At 42.4% G+C, this 16,776-nt stretch overlaps 1 protein-coding gene across 6 annotated transcripts in view; it reads left to right on the forward strand.

Annotated features, from left to right (window-relative positions):
- The first annotated feature begins 5,502 nt into the window (after nt 1-5,502).
- KATNAL1 (katanin catalytic subunit A1 like 1) overlaps nt 5,503-16,776 on the forward strand; it is a 47,120-nt gene continuing 35,846 nt past the window's right edge. The window contains exons 1-6 of one of the 6 annotated variants that reach the window (XM_061628480.1): nt 5,971-6,155; nt 6,558-6,736; nt 10,695-10,808; nt 12,295-12,470; nt 13,113-13,273; nt 15,397-15,562. In XM_061628480.1, coding sequence (XP_061484464.1) covers nt 12,309-12,470; nt 13,113-13,273; nt 15,397-15,562 — 489 coding nt within the window. In that variant the 5' untranslated portion in view covers nt 5,971-6,155; nt 6,558-6,736; nt 10,695-10,808; nt 12,295-12,308. Of the gene's footprint in view, nt 5,732-5,951; nt 6,156-6,557; nt 6,737-10,694; nt 10,809-12,294; nt 12,471-13,112; nt 13,274-15,396; nt 15,563-16,776 lie in introns of those variants that run through there. The other 5 variants (XM_061628478.1, XM_061628481.1, XM_061628479.1 and 2 more) reach the window with 5 other exon arrangements.

Raw genomic sequence — 16,776 nt, forward strand, 5'->3', positions numbered from 1 at the left:
ACCTATTTTCTTTTGTAAATAGCACCTGAGGGCCAAACAACATGTGCTGTGAAAAATCTGTGATCAGATCTCCTAGTGACTTTTTTAAAGCTTAAAAGCAGTTCTCTGTGTACATGTAGCTTGGCTTGGGATAGCGTCTCTGTAAGACAGGGTATTTAAACCTCCCCCACCCCCTGCTGTGTTTCCAGGATTGCTACCAGAAGCTGCTAATAGATTCACTAAGAAGAAAAAGACAGACAAAAGACATGATGGGGCTTACTTCTAAATAGACATGCATGTATAGGATTTCACCAGCCCGTCCATCAACCAATAACTCTTATTCTTCAGTTTTTTTACTATCAGCACTGAGCACTCCCAACCGATCTGCCCAGGAAAAAAAGCACTTCTTTATAAAAACTTGATGTATGTGCTTCTGACATGCAAAAGAAATATCTATCCTGCTCCAAACAGAGCCAATAGCAGCTTTGAGCTGGGATGGGGGGCAGGAGGCCTGGAGTTAAGTCATTTCCCTCCCCCCATATTTAAAGTAAATATCAGGTGATCTGATAATGGATCTTGTGCATTACATCCGGCTTAGCTCAAAGGTGCACCTTTCACTGGAAGATGACAACCCTAGAAACACTCTAGGGCAATGAGTACAATTGCGTTTTTAGACATTTCCAGAGCCTAATAATGTTCATCTGATACATAGCTGGGAAACTGCTATTTTAGGCCTAGAGGCTTGCATTGAATCCTTAGCTGCAAGCTGAGGTTTTCATTGCTATTTTAGATGCTACACCAAAATTATAGTGCACTTTGGTGTTGTTCACTGAACCCCCTTTTTTTCTTTCTTTGTAAATGTTCAGTTGTCTCCAACTCAATAACTTAAACTTATCTCCAGAGAGCCTTAAGCTCTTTAAATATCTTCAGGTTGCCAGATTTCTTGTTTTCTCTCCAGGAAACCAATTTTGTGTCTAAACTCTCGAGATTAGTTTGACAGCATCTTCCATGTGTTCCATGCTGCCCAATAAAATGCTGCCTAATTGCTGCTTTTGCAGAGTCTCAGAGGTGACCAGATTTGGCTTTAGACTATCACTGTGGACAATAAATTCTTCTCAGGCTGGAGTAACCCTTATTATTGAAATCTGAGCTGCAGTTCTCTAAGTAACCCCAAAACATCTTGTAATGTTGTTCCTCACATGCAATGCAAGACTGATTTAACAGCAATTGATATGAATGACAGAAATGTCCTGATTTCTTTCCTCTTCAAAATGAAAACGGATGTTTCTTCAAATATAGCAGTGAGCAGCACATAATCAATAGGCCTTATGTTAGTAATGACAAAATTGTTCCATCACTCCCCAACCCCTCATGAGACTTAAGCATGAAGCATGACTAAATTTAGTTGGATCTGAGCCACTTTTGTTATTTTAGTTGGATTTTAAACATTGTTTTAAAGAACCAGTACAGGGGGGAAGTATTTAAAACATTTGGGCTATGCACACTTACCAGTGAACTCAGTGAAATTTACTCCTGCATAAACATGTTTAGCGTTGCACTATTTTTTCCAACTGGTTATTTATAATTATTAACAGCACAATCCTAAACCTGTTTACTCTGAAGTTAGTCCCACTGAGTTCATAAGAACATAAGAACATAAGAAGAGCCTGCTGGATCAGGCCAGTGGCCCATCTAGTCCAGCATCCTGTTCTCACAGTGGCCAACCAGGTGCCTGGGGGAAGCCCGCAAGCAGGACCCGAGTGCAAGAGCACTCTCCCCTCCTGAGGCTTCCAGCAACTGGTTTTCAGAAGCATGCTGCCTCTGACTAGGGTGGCAGAGCACAGCCATCACAGCTAGTAGCCATTGATAGTCCTCCATGAATTTGTCTAATCTTCTTTTAAAGCCATCCAAGCTGGTGGCCATTACTGCATCTTGTGGGAGCAAATTCCATAGTTTAACTATGCGCTGAGTAAAAAAGTACTTCCTTCTGTCTGTCCTGAATCTTCCAACATTCAGCTTCTTTGAATGTCCACGAGTTCTAGTATTATGAGAGGGAGAAGAACTTTTCTCTATCCACTTTCTCAATGCCATGCATAATTTTATACACTTCTATCATGTCTCCTCTGACCCGCCTTTTCTCTAAACTAAAAAGCCCCAAATGCTGCAACCTTTCCTTGTAAGGGAGTCGCTCCATCCCCTTGATCATTCTGGTTGCCCTCTTCTGAACCTTTTCCAACTCTATAATATCCTTCTTGAGATGAGGCGACCAGAACTGTACACAGTATTCCAAATGCGGCCGCACCATAGATTTATACAACGGCATGATGATATCGGCTGTTTTATTTTCAATACCTTTCCTAATTATCGCTAGCATGGAATTTGCCTTTTTCACAGCTGCCGCACACTGGGTCGACATTTTCATCGTGCTGTCCACTACAACCCCGAGGTCTCTCTCCTGGTCGGTCACCGCCAGTTTAGACCCCATGAGCGTATATGTGAAATTAAGATTTTTTGCTCCAATATGCATAATTTTACACTTGTTTATATTGAATTGCATTTGCCATTTTTCCGCCCATTCACTCAGTTTGGAGAGGTCTTTTTGGAGCTCTTCGCAATCCCTTTTTGTTTTAACAACCCTGAACAATTTAGTGTCATCAGCAAACTTGGCCACTTCACTGCTCACTCCTAATTCTAGGTCATTAATGAACAAGTTGAAAAGTACAGGTCCCAATACCGATCCTTGAGGGACTCCACTTTCTACAGCCCTCCATTGGGAGAACTGTCCGTTTATTCCTACTCTCTGCTTTCTGCTTCTTAACCAATTTCTTATCCACAAGAGGACCTCTCCTCTTATTCCATGACTGCTAAGCTTCCTCAGAAGCCTTTGGTGAGGTACCTTGTCAAACGCTTTTTGAAAGTCCAAGTACACTATGTCCACTGGATCACCTCTATCTATATGCTTGTTGACACTCTCAAAGAATTCTAATAGGTTACTGAGACAGGACTTTCCCTTGCAGAAGCCATGCTGGCTCTGCTTCAGCAAGGCTTGTTCTTCTATGTGCTTAGTTAATCTAGCTTTAATAATACTTTCTACCAGTTTTCCAGGGACAGAAGTTAAGCTAACTGGCCTGTAATTTCCGGGATCCCCTCTGGATCCCTTTTTGAAGATTGGTGTTACATTTGCCACTTTCCAGTCCTCAGGCACGGAGGAGGACCCAAGGGACAAGTTACATATTTTAGTTAGCAGATCAGCAATTTCACATTTGAGGTCTTTGAGAACTCTCGGGTGGATGCCATCCGGGCCCGGTGATTTGTCAGTTTTTATATTGTCCATTAAGCTTAGAACTTCCTCTCTTGTTACCACTATTTGTCTCAGTTCCTCAGAATCCCTTCCTGCAAATGTTAGTTCAGGTTCAGGGATCTGCCCTATATCTTCCACTGTGAAGACAGATGGAAAGAATTCATTTAGCTTCTCTGCAATCTCCTTATCGTTCTTTAGTACACCTTTGACTCCCTTATCATCCAAGGGTCCAATCGTCTCCCTAGATGGTCTCCTGCTTTGAATGTATTTATAGAATTTTTTGTTGTTGGTTTTTATGTTCTTAGCAATGTGCTCCTCAAATTCTTTTTTAGCATCCCTTATTGTCTTCTTGCATTTCTTTTGCCAGAGTTTGTGTTCTTTTTTATTTTCTTCATTTGGACAAGACTTCCATTTTTTGAAGGAAGACTTTTTGCCTCTAAGAGCTTCCTTGACTTTGCTCGTTAACCATGCTGGCATCTTCTTGGCCCTGGCGGTACCTTTTCTGATCTGCGGTATGCACTCCAGTTGAGCTTCTAATAGAATGTTTTTAAACAACTTCCAAGCATTTTCGAGTGATGTGACCCTCTGGACTTTGTTTTTCAGCTTTCTTTTTACCAATCCCCTCATTTTTGTGAAGTTTCCTCTTTTGAAGTCAAATGTGACCGTGTTGGATTTTCTTGGCAATTGGCCATTTACATGTATGTTTAATTTAATAGCACTGTGGTCACTGCTCCCAATCGGTTCAACAACACTTACATCTTGCACCAGGTCCCGGTCCCCACTGAGGATTAAGTCCAGGGTTGCCGTCCCTCTGGTCGGTTCCATGACCAACTGGTCTAGGGAATAGTCATTTAGAATATCTAGAAACTTTGCTTCTTTGTCATGACTGGAACACATATGCAGCCAGTCTATGTCCAGGTAGTTGAAGTCACCCATTACTACCACATTTCCTAGTTTGGATGCTTCCTCAATTTCATATCTCATCTCAAGGTCTCCCTGAGCATTTTGATCAGGGGGACGATAGATCGTTCCCAGTATTAAGTCCCTCCTGGGGCATGGTATCACCACCCACAACGATTCTGTGGAGGAGTCTGCCTCTTTTGGGGTTTCGAGCTTGCTGGATTCAATGCCTTCTTTCACGTATAGAGCGACTCCGCCACCAATACGTCCTTCCCTGTCCTTCCGATATAGTTTATATCCAGGGATAACCGTATCCCACTGGTTTTCTCCATTCCACCAGGTCTCCGTTATGCTCACTATATCAATGCTGTCCTCTAAGACCAAGCACTCCAGTTCTCCCATCTTGGTTCGCAGGCTCCTAGCATTAGCGTACAGGCACTTGTAAGCAGTGTCTCTCTTCAAGTGTCTTTGGCACTTGTGGTTAGGCCTGTGGTAATTTTGCTCTTCTGAATTTATATATATTATATTTATATATATTTATATTATAATATATATATATTATAGTTCAGTGGGATTTACTGTCAGGGACTGCAACGTAATTGCAAGTTTGTGGTTTAAAAAGTACTCTACTTGATGTACGGTAATTGGTAATAATGATTATATTTATACAGCCTTATTAATGTACACAGCACTGGTTTCATGGGTAAAGAAAAGAAAGGCAGGGATCCTGCCCACAAGAAGTTTACAAGCTAATTTTACCATGATTTGTAAAAGTTAATGCAACAACAAATTTTATTATAGTCGCACAAACCAGGGGAAAGTTTAATATTTTACCATGATCTACATTGAGGACCTTGGTAGGATGAAAGGTAGATTATAAATGTTAAAGAGCCAGGGTTGGATCCAGACTGCAATCCAATGCATACATGTCCTCAGAAGTAAGCTCCACTGGGTTCAATGTGACTTACTCCCAAGTAAGTGTGTATTGGATTGCAGCCTTAGTCATGCTTAAGAGCAGACCCACTGAAATCAATGACACAAGTTAGTGATGGCTAATTTAAGGCCCGTTGATTTCAATGGTTCTACTCTAGGCACGACTGAATCTGAATCCAACCCAAAGTCTCTCTCTCTTTTAAAATTTTGACCTGAGCACAAAATTCTGCTGCTCGCTTATCTCGCGCAGTGAGTTTGTGCTGAGGGACGGCAGAAATGGGGTATTCCTTCGACCGCGAAGACTCAGGTCTCCCCCCACCACAGGAGGAGGAGCGAAAGGAGCCCTCAAGGCGCCCTTCCCCCTCTGCCTCCATGGTAACCAATCGCTGCTGCTACCGCGCGCGCACACCAACTGGCTGAGGGAACCGGAGGACTGCGCCCCCCCATCCCCGCACGCGCGCATACACGCATGCCCGAGAGGACGCGGCCCAGCCATTCCATCCTTTTCCACCGCTTCTCACCGGATCATCAGCCCTGTGAAAGGAGGATGCGAGGCAAACCCCTTCCCCAACCAAGAATCGCGAGCCACAGTATTTCATAAAATACGTCCCGCCGCAGGTAAGCAAGCAAATAGGTCCAGGGAGAAAGGAATTTTTCTCGCGAGGCATGATGGGAGTTGTAGTTTTTGTGGGTACCTTATTGTCTGGTAGCCCAAGGAGACGCGAACCTGAAAGTACTACAAATCCCAGCGACTTGTGGGTATTCGTTTCGTGTGGCTCTTTTGCCCGTGAATCTCCCCCCTCTTTATTCTGAGGGTCGGGTCGGAAAGAGGGAGGGTCTGAGGGAAGAGGCAGACTAAATTTGTGGGGAGGTGAAGTTGGATAGTGGGGGAGCGGCCGCAATCAGAGACCGCGCCCATATAACGGTGTAAAGAGGCCCTTCCCCTCCTTTGATTCTTGTCTTTTAAGAGGCCGTATAATTTCGGGCTGGATAATGATGTTATAGCTTTAAGTGATGGGAAGGAGCGGGAAAAAAGAGGAGGGTATACTTATTGTAATTTCTATTGAATAGATTTGTGTGGGGCTGGGGTTTATCACTCCGTTAAATGATAAAGGACATAAAACCTAATACCCATTTCACCTTTTGTGATGGAGTTTGTTATTCCCTTTCTGACTGCGATGTGATGACTTTTATATTTAAATTTTGACATTTCTCAGGCGTGCTACTCAAAAGGCTGGTACCTTATAACACAATGAGTAATGTAGTAATGGATTCATTTTATATTAGAACACTGGCTTCCTTAACGATAAGATTTCAACAGCAAAAGTTGAAGCGTTTTAAAAAGAATTTCTTTGGGTGTGGTTCATTTCAACTGGGTGAAAGATGGCTGCAATCTCGCATATTTCTAAAGCTGTTCCCTTTCAGAGTTCTTTTGTGCTTACAGTGATGTGATCGCTGACATGGATGTGATGGTTTGCATGTGTGAAACTGCCACCACCAACTGAATGCCACAAGTAGAACTCTTGTAGTCTCTCAGACACATTTTGTTCCAATAGAAGCGCTTTGCATAATCACCCTGGAGTCATCAAGTGATGAAATTCTGAGTGATGTTCATGAATCAGTGTGAGTTGTGTTCCTGTCAAAGTGGTGTCATTGTACTTTATGTTAATTTTTTAAAAACTGCTATCTCTGTTTTCATGGTTGAAGCAAGGAACATTTAGGGGTTTATCCAGTACTGTATGAATGGCATTCCACTTGTACAGTGGGACTTCCCTTTTATCTCTCTGTGTGCCCCCAAAATCTGTTCCAGAGGTTTCCGCAGGACAACAGCAGTCTGTTGCATGAGCTGAATGGATGCGACCGTTTTTGTGAATAAGAACAGTCTACAGACTTAGATTGAATGCAGTGGGAATGTTTGCTAAAATGAGGGGATTATTGTCACACAGTATCCATTGGGTCTTGATTGGAAAATGATTAGAAATAGAATGAAGTAATGGTCACAGTGAATGTTAATTTGAAATATGGCATGTAGAAGACCATACTTAGTAACAAAGTTGGTTCCTGCAGTTGCCAATTGTGGGACCAACATGATAGATGCATGTTGTTTATCACTCAACAGGACCAGTTGTGTTCTGCTGTTCCAGTTCCAAAAGATACAGTGACTTGCACACACTCTAGAACAGTGGTTCCCAACCTGGGGGCCGTGACCCTCTGGGGGCCATGAAGTAATCCAGAGGGGGCTGCGAACAGTGAATAAATGAATTGTTTTTATTTTTTTAAAAAAAAGTCTTCACTCCCTGGATGTTGCCTGCTCCCGAACGCCGCTGCAGTTGACACCTCCGCCTTGCTCCAAATGAGAGGGGAGGACTTTGCTGAAGTTGCCAGAGCAACTTTCAGGCACACCGAGGGCAGGCATCTGCCCATACCACATATGGCAGATGCCAAAGGAGGCTGAGGGAGCTGCTACCAGGAAGCAGAGGGAATTACTATCCTGACTCCTGTCTCCTTGCACTGCCACTGCTTACTCAGAATGAGAGGAGAGTGCTTTTCATGGAGTAAAAAGAAGCAAGGCTGCAAGGAAAGGCTGTTTTCCCCCTTCCTTCCTGGCAGCCAGCCTGCCTGCCTTTCTTGACTGCTGCTTTGCTGCCATCTCCTTTTACAAATTATTCTTATATGCGAGGCCGCCCAGATCTTGTTTTTGACCCAGACAGAGCCAAGGAGCAGTGAAGAAGCTCAGGACTTGCTCGCCCCCCCCCATTTCTGAGGCTAAGTGTGTGTGCGCCAGTGTCCCCCCTTTCTTCCACCTACACTCTGCCCCCCCCAACCGTTACCTCCAAGCTGCTGCAGCAGTTGAGAGCTTCCCCCCTCCCACGTGCCCAAATACATACATGCCTGCAGATGCTTGCAGGAGGGGCAGGTATTTTGTGTGTGTGCATGTGCTGATCTGTTCCACTCTCATTCCCCAAGTGCATACTAACCAAGTCATCAATTCTGATGATCATCCCAAGGCCTAAAGGCACTAACCCCCCTCCTCAATCTGTGCACCCTTTTGTCTTCAAAATCTACCATCTCCACCACTACCACATTGCTTGATGGTGATGATGATTTTTAAAAAGATCAGCAGGTTGGCTGAGGCCGGGGTCCACATACTGCAGCTGAAATGTATTTATTTATTTATTACTGCATTTATATCCCACCTTTCCTCCAAGTTGGTCAAAGCGGTGCATATGGTTTCCTGCCTTTCCATTTTATCCTTACACCTGTGAGATAGGTCAGACTGAGAGACTGTGTCTGGTCCAAGGTTAACCAGTGGGCTTGATGGCTGGGTGGGGATTTGAATCTAGATGTTAGTCCAACACTGTATGTTGGGAGACAGGACTGTACATCTTCAGACTGTGTGGGGGTGGTATACCATTTTGATTGGACCTTTGCATTAAGAAAAGAAAGCAACACCTTTCTGTCTGCAGGGAGCTTTTTATGGAAAGGGATATTTGGAGATGTGATTTTGCCACACACCATTTTTTCAATTAACAGAGACTAAATTACAATTCGTGGGGGGGGGGAGGTCACAAAATTGTTTGAGCTTACAAAGGGGGGTCCTGTACTCATAAAGGTTGGGAACCACTGCTCTAGAAGCAGAATGAGTAGAGAAAGTACTGAGAGCAGTGGTCTAAGTACCCACTGTGAGAGGATGCTGAGTGAGTAGGCTGTTTGTAAAGGTTGTCTTGGATTCATTCCAAATTGAGGAGAGCTTTATAGAGCATTTTTGGACATGGGCAGCACTCCTTTTCAGGTTTGTCCTCTTGGCTTGTGAATATGGTGGACTTTGAACTGTCCAGGTATGTCTTTTAAGGCAGGTTTCCTATTGTGTTTGTTATTAATAGGATATATGTTGTAATAGGAAATTGTGTCTTCCTTGTGCCAGAAATATCTAGATGACATCATCCTACTGTGTTCTCAGAAGCATCCTGGAGGATGCTTTACTGTATCTCAAGTGCATTCATTTGTTTGGATGATTGTCTGGAAAGAGACCAGCTACAAGTAATCAACAGCTCTGTATGTTAAAGCAAAAGAGCATTGCTTGGCCAAAACTTACAATGTAGCCCATGTTTTGACTGCTTTAACAACTGTCATTCAGCAAGGCATCTTTTATGAGAACTAGAATGAATAAAAACATGGTAAGGCCAGCTTGTTGTGTGGGTTAGTTTTTTGGAAAGATCTGAAAAGCCTGAGCCTGTATAAATGAGCAAAGGGTTGGAGACTGTTTTTATTGATGAGATGCTTTTGTGGCAGAAAGCTGTATCCTTGCCATTGTTGGTCCTCATATGCATCAATATTGCTGTTAGATCTCCATTGGGTAAACCATTGCTCTGTGTGCTTCGGTCTTATGCACAGATCACATTTTTTATGTGAATATCTTTTAACAAAAGGTAATATGTGAATGAGACAACAGATGTTTGGAAATAAATGTACCACATTATGCACATATCGGAGAGCCAGCATTGGATCCTACTTGTCAGATGTAAGTTTTGTTTACTTGTGATGTATAGGAAAGCCACTGGGTAGGGTGCTAGGTATGCTGCAGTTTTGCTGGAGGAAAGAAAAGGTGCAAAATGTACTGAACCAGAATTCAGGTTTTTTCTTTTTTTAAAAAAGGATCCTTAAGTCTGTTAATAGATGCTTGAAGATATGTGGGCAATCCATGTTGAAATTCCAGAAGCCAGCAGACTGGATAAGATTTCCAGTTGTGGCTGTAGGTTTTCATATATAGCAAAATAACAATAAATTGTGCAGAATAGTAAAACTTGGAGTTATAGGACTAAGTTACTATTTATTTATTGTGGGTGGAATTCAACATAGCACTAAGGTAATTGTTCTGTCAGTGCAATGATTTCTGCTGCCACTGTGAAACATTCTCCCTCTCTTTTCCTCCGTGTACCCCCTAAATCTGTTCTAGGGGTTCCCCCACCCTCTGGAGCAGTTTTGAGGAAGGTGTGGGGCACGCAAGGGGGGAGGGGGGAAATCCTTGCACTGACAGGACTCACTAGAATACCACTACATTTATTAGTCACTTTTCAACACAGAAGCATGTCCCAAAGCAACGTACAAGAAAAAAGACATTAAAACTCTGTATAAAATCCAGCCAGCTAAAGATCACCCCCACAGTGAGTGGCTCAGGGGTTACATGCCCTGCCACCTGTGCAGCCGTGGGCAAGCTGCATAGTCCCAAGGAGCCCAGTTGCCCCCCAGCTGGCAGTTGTGGACAAGGAAGGGGCTGGCTTGTGCAGCTGTGGCAAGCTGAGCAGGCCCTAGCCAGCTGGGGAGGACTAGCCTTAGAGGGAGGCAGTGGTAAACCCCCTCTGAATACTGCTTACCATGAAAACCCTATTCATAAGGTAGACATAAGTCGGGATTGACTTGAAGGCAGTCCATTTCATTTTTTCATAAAATGCAGTACCTAAACATGCTGCTCCAACAATATTTATTCAGCATGTTTCCAGATTCTTCCAATCTACACAGCAAGTGAAGTTGACCATGATAAACCAACGGAAATTGTGTTTGCATTTTTCCAAATTTGTAGGGCAGTCCAATATCTCAGAGAAGAGGCCAGATCTCCTGCTCCCCTGGTGCATTCAGTAAAGCTGCCCAATTTCCCTGCTTTTAAAAGGTTGATAGAAATATCTGTTGGCTATAGGTACGTTCTTAAACCGCAAGGGTTTTTTTTCCTGTTAGTGAATTTATCTGCTTTTTAATCTGGGATGTAAGAAATGGGATCCTGTGCAAGTGTGCTGAGAATGGATTGATCATTTGCATGCTTATTAAGTTCAATGGGATTTACTCCCGGGTAATCATGCTTAGAATAGGTGAAACTAACCACGGGGGGGGAGGAGAGAGGGCAGGGACAGGGAAGGGGAGGGCAGAGGGGAGGAGGAGGGATGAGAGGGAGAGGAAGAGGAGGAAGGAGGTTTGATCATTTGCATACTTATTGAGTTCAATGGAATTTACTCCCCTGTGCTCATGGTTAGGATAGGGGAAACTGACCTCAGGGAAAGAGGAGGGAAGGAGGGAGGGCTGGAATGGGGAGGGGTTTAGAAGAAGGAGGAGGAAGGGAAAAGGAGGGGAGGGGATGTGAAAGGCAGGTGTGATCATTTGTATGCCTGTTGAGTTCAGTGGGATTTACTCCCATGCAATCATGTTTATAATAGGCAAAACTGACCATGGGGGGCAGGGGAGAGGCAAGTTTGATCATTTGGACGCTTATTGAGTTCAATGGGATTTACCCCTGTACAGTTATCCTTAGGATAGGTGAATCTGACTACAGGGGAAGAGGAGAAGGGGAGGAAGAGCTGGAGTGGAAAAGGGAGGAGGGGGAGGAGGAAGGGAGGGGATAGGAGGAAGGGGGAGAAGGAGAGCAGGTTTGATCATTGCTTATTGAGTTCAGTGGGATTTACTCCTGTGCAATCATGCTTAGGATAGGTAAAACTGAGCTGGGGGAGAGACAAAGAGGGGAGAAGAGGGGGAAGGGAGGAGAAGGAGGAGGAGGGCAAGAAAGGTGGAAGGGGAGGAGATTGTAGGGTGGGCACTGGGCAGAGGGAAAGCCTTTTTCCTTTCCAAAAGAAGAACATTGTGAACAGTATCATGTTTTTCCCCCCAGGGTTTCCCCCACCTTTTTATTCTACAGCAGATGCATGTAGTCTTCCACCGAAATTTAAACCAAAGCTTTCCCTGGCCACATCCACAACAGACATTGATTCCTCTTTAAACAGTCATGGCTTCCCTCAAAGAATCCTGGGAAGTGTAGTTTGTGAAGGGTGCTGAGAGTTACTAGGAGATGCCCTATTCCCCTCACAGAGCTACAATCCCCAGAAGAGGGGCTGACTGTTAAACCCCTCTGTCCAGATAAGGTCACAGTTGGGCCGCCAACTGAAGACACTCCATGCCAGCAAGGCTCCTTGTGCCTTGAGTGACATTAATGGATCCAGAAGTATCCCCAAGCTGTGCACTTTCAAGGGGAGTGTACTCCATTCAGAACTGGTTGAACTCCACCCATCTGGTCTGGGGAACTGCCCACTAACAGTCTCTCAGTCTTACGACTCTCATGCAGTCCATGAGAGTAACTCCAAGTTACCATATGTAATAATAATTTGCTTTTCTTTTTGTAATTCTGTATCGTGTCATAGGTTTCTTGAAGAAGATGAATTTGTCTGAGATTTGTGATAATGCTAAAAAAGGAAGGGAATATGCACTTCTCGGAAACTACGACTCTTCAATGGTTTACTACCAAGGTGTCATCCAGCAAATTCAAAGACACTGTCAATCCATCAGAGACCCAGCTCTGAAGGGCAAATGGCAACAGGTATAAGACAGTGCTTGCATAGCAAAATTTATTTCAAAATGTATGTGCTGCTTAAAGTGGCTCATGTGATGGCTGGAAAAAGAATATAAACACTGAAAATATTAAATAAAGAATACCAAAAGTTATAGTATTAACAAATTTGGAGCAGGATGGACTGCATCATCTATGCAATGCCCTCAGCCATCAATCAGATTAAAACCTCCCTTTAACAAGTGTTTTTTACTATTTTCCTAAAATCTGATCTGACCAGATTAGCCTCACCCAGTAAGGACACTGCTATGGAGAAAGCCTTATCCTCTGTGATGTGTATTCTGTGGAATGCAAATTGTAATGCAGTAAAACACAATACAAGAAATTGAAGAAGTGATAAAAATATGGTTAAAAATCATACAGAATCTGGTGTAGCACATTACAATTGCAGAAAAATCATTGTGGTCCTCCAAGACCATCAGCAAGTTTCAAGTGGCCTGTGGAGAGAAAAGTTTGGGAACCACTACTCTAGAAGCTGGCCAGAGGACCAACTGTGCATTAAACTATATGCTATCATTCCTCCTTACCTTGGTGATCTATTCCTTTTATACCTTAATTATGTAAAACACAGTTGTGAATGCTTTAGGGTATCATAATCTGTTTATTTTCAAGGTTCGGCAGGAATTATTGGGAGAATATGAGCAAGTTAAGAGCATTGTCAACACTTTAGAGAGTTTTAAAATAGACAAACCTACGGATATTCCTGTATCTTATCAAGATGAACATTTTAGGGATCCAACTGTTTGGCCACCTCCTGTTCCAGCTGAGCACAGGTAATTGGGTTTGTAATAGGATTGTAAGTTTTATTGGTAGATTAATCAATTCACATTATAGAGAGAGTGTGGAATAGCAGCTAAGAGGTTTATTTCCAGCCTCGTACTGCTCCTTTCCTTTCTCTGGCTCCTTTAGGCCTGTTTCCAAGCTATGGCTTTGACTTTACTTTTCTGTGGATCAATTCAGGCAGTATACCTAACAACAGTGGTCTCTGTGAACTGTTGTTCAGAATCCAAACTATGGCTTGAGCATGTAAACATAGAGAAAAACTATGATTTATACCTGTTTGTCTGCTTTCAGTTTTTGTATGCTCTACAGTGCTGTTTCTGTGATGCAGCTACGTCTGGAGGCAGAGCTTTCTTTAATTTAATACCTTTTATTTTCAGTAGACAAGAGTATTAGAAGATAAACACTATTATAACAAATTACACTATTCAATAAATATACTTTGTTATACAAAACATAAAATATGTAGATTTAATTTAGCTAGAAATCTATTTGTTATGATTAAAATATTCTAAAATAGCATAGAATATTAGTCATAGGAATTAATAACTTTTCTTTTAATATACTAAATTTCCAGATCACATTTACTTAAAGTTTCCTTATAGTTCACTTGATGTTTTGTCATCTCTGTGATTGTAATTATTCCCAACTGTTCCCACAACTTTCTAATAGGTTCTAACTTAGTTGGTTTTTGTTTTCCTATCCATTGACTGGCATACAAAATTCTTGCTAAGTTGAGTATATACAACACCTATATTTGACATTATTTTGTTGTTCTGTATGTGAAATTCAGTTAACACATTAGAGGATGAGATGATACAACAATATGAAAATGTTACTTAAGAACTTCAGTGAACTTCTTCCAAAACTTCACCACTTTAGGACATTTCCACCAAATACGTTAGACATGTCATTTCTAATGCAACATCAACACTGACCGTCTCCTGCTTCACAAACCATTTTATTTTTCACTGGTGGCCAGTGCCTCGGTGATGGACTGGATGAAAGCAAGCAAACTAAAACGTAATCCAGACAAGAATGAGGCACTGTTGGTGGCTGGTTCCTTAGACCAGATGGGTGGGGCATGGCCTGCTCTGGTTGGGGTTATATTCCCTCTGAAGAAACAGATATGTATCTTTGGGGGTACTTCTGGATCCACTACTTTCACTTGAGGCCCAGGTGGCTTCGGTGACGCCTTCCATCAGTTTTGGCTGGTGGCCCAGCTATGTCCCTATCTGGACAGGTATAGCCTAACTTCTGTTGTCTAGATTATTACAACGCATCCTGTCAAACCATCTTTTTGCCAATCATGGTTTTTAAATTTATGTCTAGCCATAGTTTCTGATTCTGGTTTGCCTGCTGATTGCAAGTCCTAATTTGTGATTTCACACATCATACCATAATTAAGTTTCCTTAATTATGGTTTGGTGCAATGTCTGACTCTGGTTCCCCTCTTTCATTAGTTGTTGTGACTGGACAATATTCCTGGCTCCTCACCTTAGTTTTCCCCTGGCTTTCCTTTTGTTAGTGTATGGCTCCATTTCCATACTTACAGCAGTGATGGGGAACAGGATCCAGCTGGTGGGGCTTGATCCTAACCTTCAATCTCCCTGCAGGCCATATTGACAGGTGGGTGGGACCCAAAGTAATTTTTTTCCTGTGCAGGCACAGCTTAAGCCCCACCAGAAAGGGACATCCTTTGCATTGCCTGTTTGAATTCAAGCAGGCGATGCAAAGTAATATTTGCGTTCACAGTGAGCCCTGCTTTGGGCAGGGATTGGCTGTGGTACAGAACTCTTATCTGGGAATTCTGTAAGGTAGCTAATCCCACTGTGGCTTGCTGACAATTAGAACAATTGAAAGTAAGGGTGTGCGTGGTTTGAGTAAAATGCCCTCGTGAGCCAAATTAGGATCCTTGCTTAGCCTAATTTGACTTGTGGGCTGGAAGTTTCCAGTCCAACCTTTTGTCCTGAAGCATGGCCATTCACCCATTGGCTTCTCGTGGATCAGTTTATATGAGCTGAACATCAGTTTTTTTTCTACTGAATTGGCTAGCAAAGTACTATAGTAAAACATTTGGTTTCTCTTCCTGCATCGTGTGTCCTTCGCTTGACAGAGCCCCACCTCAAATAAAACGACCTAATCGAGAAGTGAAGCCTCTGAGAAGAGAATCACCAGGATTGCAGCGGGGACCCGTGGGCAGAGCTCAACCAATATCAAAAAGTGACAAACCTGCCAGCAGCCGAGAGAGGGAATGTAGAGTAAAAGGAAAAGATGAAAAGGTAAGAATTTAGGAGACAGGTGGCGGCAGGGAGGTGCCTTTCTTGAACATTTCCACAGAGGTGTCTTGCCTATGTTGTAAGCAACACATGAAGCATATATTTCTTTGGGCAGCTTCATATATGACTATTTTCCTACATGGATTTCTCTTCTGTATGGGAAAAAACGTGTATGCTGTGTTGTGTAATTAATGTGTATTTGCAGAAAGTCCCTTTCTTCCACTATTTACAACTGGTTCAGATATAATGACATCAGATCTTAAAAGAAGGGTTTTGAGAGTTACCACCTCCTTTGTACAGGAAATAATCAACAGTATTTAGAATTTTGAAAAGGTTGCTACTATGTTCTTTGCTTTCTAAGCCAAACTACTTTTGCAAGACTGATGTTTTGTTTTAAAGATGTTTTTAGTGTTTTGTCACTTGTTGTTTGCCTCCCTAAGCTCCTTTTGGGAGGAAGTGTGGGATTTAAATGTATAAATAAATAAATCTCCAAAGAAAGCAGAGATCACAATATGAACTGTGAATCTGTTTTGCTATGTGCCAACTGAATTTTATAATTGAGAACTGAATTTCAAAATAGCTACTTACTTCAAAACACTAAGTTTTCCCAATGGGGGGAGCTTGTTCTCTGAGAGCAGTTCTCAGAAAGGCAGTTAGCTGCACGTCTCATGGTTTTGTCCTTGCGTTCAAGATAACTTTGACATAAGTGATCAAATTAATCTAATTTTGGATTGGCCAGTAGATATAGATGAAGCTAGAGCTGTTTTAAACTATTAGGTACAAGCAGATCTTTTCTTGTCTGCCATAGGTCTTTAAACCTGCCACAGCTGAAAGTGCATGAGATTGGAAGTCTTGCTCTATGCCAGCAGTGGCAAAGAAAAGTCTGAAATATTCTTATAAGTGGAAAGGCCTTAAAGATCAAGTGAAATTGGTGCAAAGAAGGAAAGGCAAAAATAACTTGAAATGTAATGAATGTAAGGTAATCATAGTGAGGCAGATTCTTTCTATCTACAGCCACTAAACGCCAAATAATATTTTTGTGTTGATAAACTGAGACTTGTTTTACTTTGGTATGGCTTTTATCAGTTGACGGAAATGTCTTTGTTAATATGATTCATGGATTATATTTATGCCCTATTTTCTGGATTTTTAAAAAAGTGTTTGGTAAATAGCTGTACTCTGTCAATGATGGCTCTTTTTGACAATTTAATCTACCA

Source organism: Rhineura floridana, chromosome 5 (genome assembly GCF_030035675.1).
Source record: "Rhineura floridana isolate rRhiFlo1 chromosome 5, rRhiFlo1.hap2, whole genome shotgun sequence".
NCBI classification, from domain to species: domain Eukaryota; kingdom Metazoa; phylum Chordata; class Lepidosauria; order Squamata; family Rhineuridae; genus Rhineura; species Rhineura floridana.